A 3,456-nucleotide genomic window follows, 5' to 3' on the forward strand; every position below is an offset into this window, starting at 1 on the left:
TTTCAATACATCAACATCGTCAACGTTTCAATACATCAACATCGTCAACGTTTCGATACATCAACATCGTGGATGACAAATAAGTGTGAACGTGTAACGGTGACATCAACACTTGCCGTCATTGTCAACATCATCAAAATGTCTTAACCCTTATATGTAAATGTTATCGACGCACATCAACACAACCTGCGTCATGTTTGTTGACACAAGCACTCTCACTGTATATTTTCTTGCCGGGGTACTAACAGAGCCTGTATCTTCACAAGCCAAAAACAAAACAGACACAAGTAGCGAAGGATACGGTGACAGCCTGTCGATGTCCCTGCCAGGGAGATGAGAATTGACGCATAACATATGTCTGAATCAATCAAAGCAATGCAGTAAGTGCTGTTAAGATGCTAAAGCTGCTGTTAATCTACTGTAAGACCATAGAGATCGAGCTAGACTCACCCTGCGCCTGTATAAGCTGCTCAACTGTGCCCCACTCCTCACTCTTGCACCAGTGCGCTGCTAGGTCAGCGTCTTTCGTCCGGACGGCAGTCAACAGTGGCGACATCTTGCCCTGGAGGTTAAAGTCGTGCGACAACATTGAAACGTGTGGCCCAGTGCTTCAGATTACATCCACCCAATAGAAACTGCTATAGTCGAGTGAAACCGACTGGCAACAGAGAGCCTGTGATTGAACTTGTTTTGCAACTGGGTTGGACAAGTTTCGCAAGCACAAACGCATGCATGACAGACACACTCTACACTTTAACACTTGCTCATCTCCTGCCACCCTCTCTCTCCCCCCACACTTCCCTACCCCCTCACTCACCCTCGGTGCCAGCATGCCGGCCATCGCTAGAAACATGAGTAGGAGAAATTCAGACATCCTCCCCCCGGCTTCATCTCCTGCACCCTTGCCCCTCCCCACCCTTCCCCCTCCCCCACCCTTCTCCCAGACCCTCACTCACTCTCAGTGGCAACATGTCGGCAGTCGCTAGAAACACGAGCAGGTGGAAGTCGGACATCGCCTCAAGGCGTGTCTCGCTGCCCGCGTCGGCGGCGAACTGGCGCACGTATGCCGCGAGCGCGTGGAAGTCCTGAGCGTCTCCCGTCGCACGCCGATTCTCGATCGGGAACGCGCGGTGGCCGCCACCTCCTCCACCGGCGGCGGCGGCTGCGGCTGCGGGGAGGGGCGGCGGCCGGAACGTGTGTTGCGGCCGCAGCGGCGTCGACACAGGAACGTCTATGAGCAGGTACTCGATGGGCAGCGGTCGCGCGAGCTGCGTCACCTTGTTACCGTACGTGTCCTTCTCCTGCAGGCGATAGAGAGAGAGAGATAGCAAGATGGTCACTAGGGAGAGGGAGAAGGAGAGAGAAAGATATAGCAAGATGGTCACTAGGGAGAGGGAGAGGATAGAAGGAAGGGAGAGTAGAGGTAGCGTAGAAGGAGAGAGAAGGAGGGAGGGAGGAAATGGAGGCGAAGTGAGAGGAGAGGGAGGGAGAGACAAGAGAGAAGAGAGAGAGAGAGAGAGAGAGAATGAGAAGAGAGAGAGAGAGAGATAAAGAGAGAGAGAGAGAATAAAGAGAGAGAAGAGAAAAGAGAGAGAGAAAAAGAGTAGGAGAAGAGAATGTAAAGTGGGGGCAGGAGAGAGGGAAGAAGAGAGAGATTATCAATAAGAGTCCCATAATCGAGGGATTAATGGGAGTTGATGGCGGATTAATAAATATTGTAATGCCCCCACCCTTCGACAATGGAAAATTGTCCACGCGTGCCGCAAATGGTGAAGATTCTGAAAGAATTAATACTGCTAATGCAAGCATCGTCAATGTCCTTACAGCCCCTGCGGTCGACAACACTGCAGATATCTCAGATGGAAGGAAGAGGAGGAGGAGAGAGAGAGAGAGAGAGAGAGAGAGCAGAGAGAGAGAGAGAGGAGAGATGAGATGAGAGAGAGAGCAGAGAGAGAGAGAAAGAACGCGAGATGAAGAGAGAGAGGAGGAGGAGAGAGAGAGGTAGCAAGAAGGTCATTAGAGGTCGTTCGCAGTTGGAGAGAGAGGGAGGGACTGACAATGAAAATGACTAGTGTATAAGGATGTAATAATAAGCAGTGTTTTTTCGATCAGTGGTCCGATAACAGAAAACTGGCTCACATTTTTCTCAAAATTCAATTCGTTATGATAGTCATTCTTATTAACTACTGTTCTGTTTCCTCCCCCCTCTAATTTGATATATTTAATTGTCATTACTTACTTAGTCATTAATTAGCACAAATTGAACTAAATTTAATCTTAAAGATAGCATCTTCACACGTTCAACACCACCGCTACACAACCGAATGACGACATCTACCCGAACACAGACAGCAGTTCCCGCATACCGTGAAGAAGACATCGGGGACATATTGTTCGTTGGTCGATTCGCGGATGTATCCCAGTTCAGGGGCGTCCTTCGTCGGCACCAGGATGTCGTCCCCCACGAGCGCCATGCACTGGTTCGACACTTGGTAGCCTTCCATGTGCACCTGGTTCTCCTTGTCACCTTTGCGTGGAGAGCGAAACGGGAAAAGTTTACTTCCTACAAATATAGCTCTGGATACTCTAGCTTTCGTTGCACTACGTAACAGTAACACGAACATATCTACACAATACATTTGCACATGTATCAATAATTATGTAAATAGACGTGTTGAAAGATGATTGTATATAAAGATGTATAGATACACAGTATAATTGTATGGATATGTTCATGATAGTAACTATAGTAACTAGAGTTCACCCTGACTAGTGTAGGCATAGTAACAGTGCATGACTGGCACCTGGTGATAGGGTGTTGAGGATGAATGGACGACATATACAGGTAACTAGTAGTCGGTGACTAGGAACATTAACAGGCACAAAGGATTGATAATGCTTGTGCTGAATTTTCGAGTCGAAAATAACACCAGTTGCTATTATTACACATTTACATCAATTTGCTCTACCAGCCATTTTCATGCACACACCATACGAGACTGCTCGCCTGTTCATAAACGATCTAACACAAAGCTGTCATGTTCCTACACACATAACCCTGCAGTGTGAATCTATGGTGCGAATATCTAACACGGAGCTGTCAGGTTTATGGATGCATCACCTGATATCACAATAGTGACAAATTTAGAACCGAAGTGGCCATCAGGAGACAGCTTGCACGGACTCGGATGCTGGTTCTGGAGACGACCCGCCAAGATGCTTTCCTCCGCACTTAGAAAGTGTGTTTGCTGCAATAAAATGATGAGATTCAATTAGTCTGTGCTAAACAATGGAGTAGTAAGGGACACTTAAAAGAAACAGGAGACTGAAACGACCCCATAGTAAGTCAGAGATGCTGAGGGGGCAGAAGAGAGAGAGCGAGAGAGAGAGAAAGAGAGAGAGAGAGAGAGAGAGAGAGAGAGAAGAGAGAGAGAGAGAGAGAGAGAGAGAGAGAGA

General features: G+C 47.8%; 1 protein-coding gene across 1 annotated transcript in view; it reads right to left on the reverse strand.

Annotated features, from left to right (window-relative positions):
- Positions 1 to 105: 105 nt before the first annotated feature.
- Positions 106 to 3,456, reverse strand: part of LOC106807824 (nuclear protein localization protein 4 homolog) — an 11,563-nt gene continuing 8,212 nt past the window's right edge. The window contains exons 10-13 of the mRNA XM_014810287.1: positions 2,367 to 2,527; positions 957 to 1,301; positions 451 to 562; positions 106 to 149 (exon numbers count right to left, since the gene is read on the reverse strand). Coding sequence (XP_014665773.1) covers positions 106 to 149; positions 451 to 562; positions 957 to 1,301; positions 2,367 to 2,527 — 662 coding nt within the window. The remainder of the gene's footprint in view (positions 150 to 450; positions 563 to 956; positions 1,302 to 2,366; positions 2,528 to 3,456) is intronic.

This window comes from Priapulus caudatus, unplaced genomic scaffold (assembly GCF_000485595.1).
Source record: "Priapulus caudatus unplaced genomic scaffold, Priapulus_caudatus-5.0.1 Scaffold236, whole genome shotgun sequence".
Taxonomy (NCBI): domain Eukaryota; kingdom Metazoa; phylum Priapulida; class Priapulimorpha; order Priapulimorphida; family Priapulidae; genus Priapulus; species Priapulus caudatus.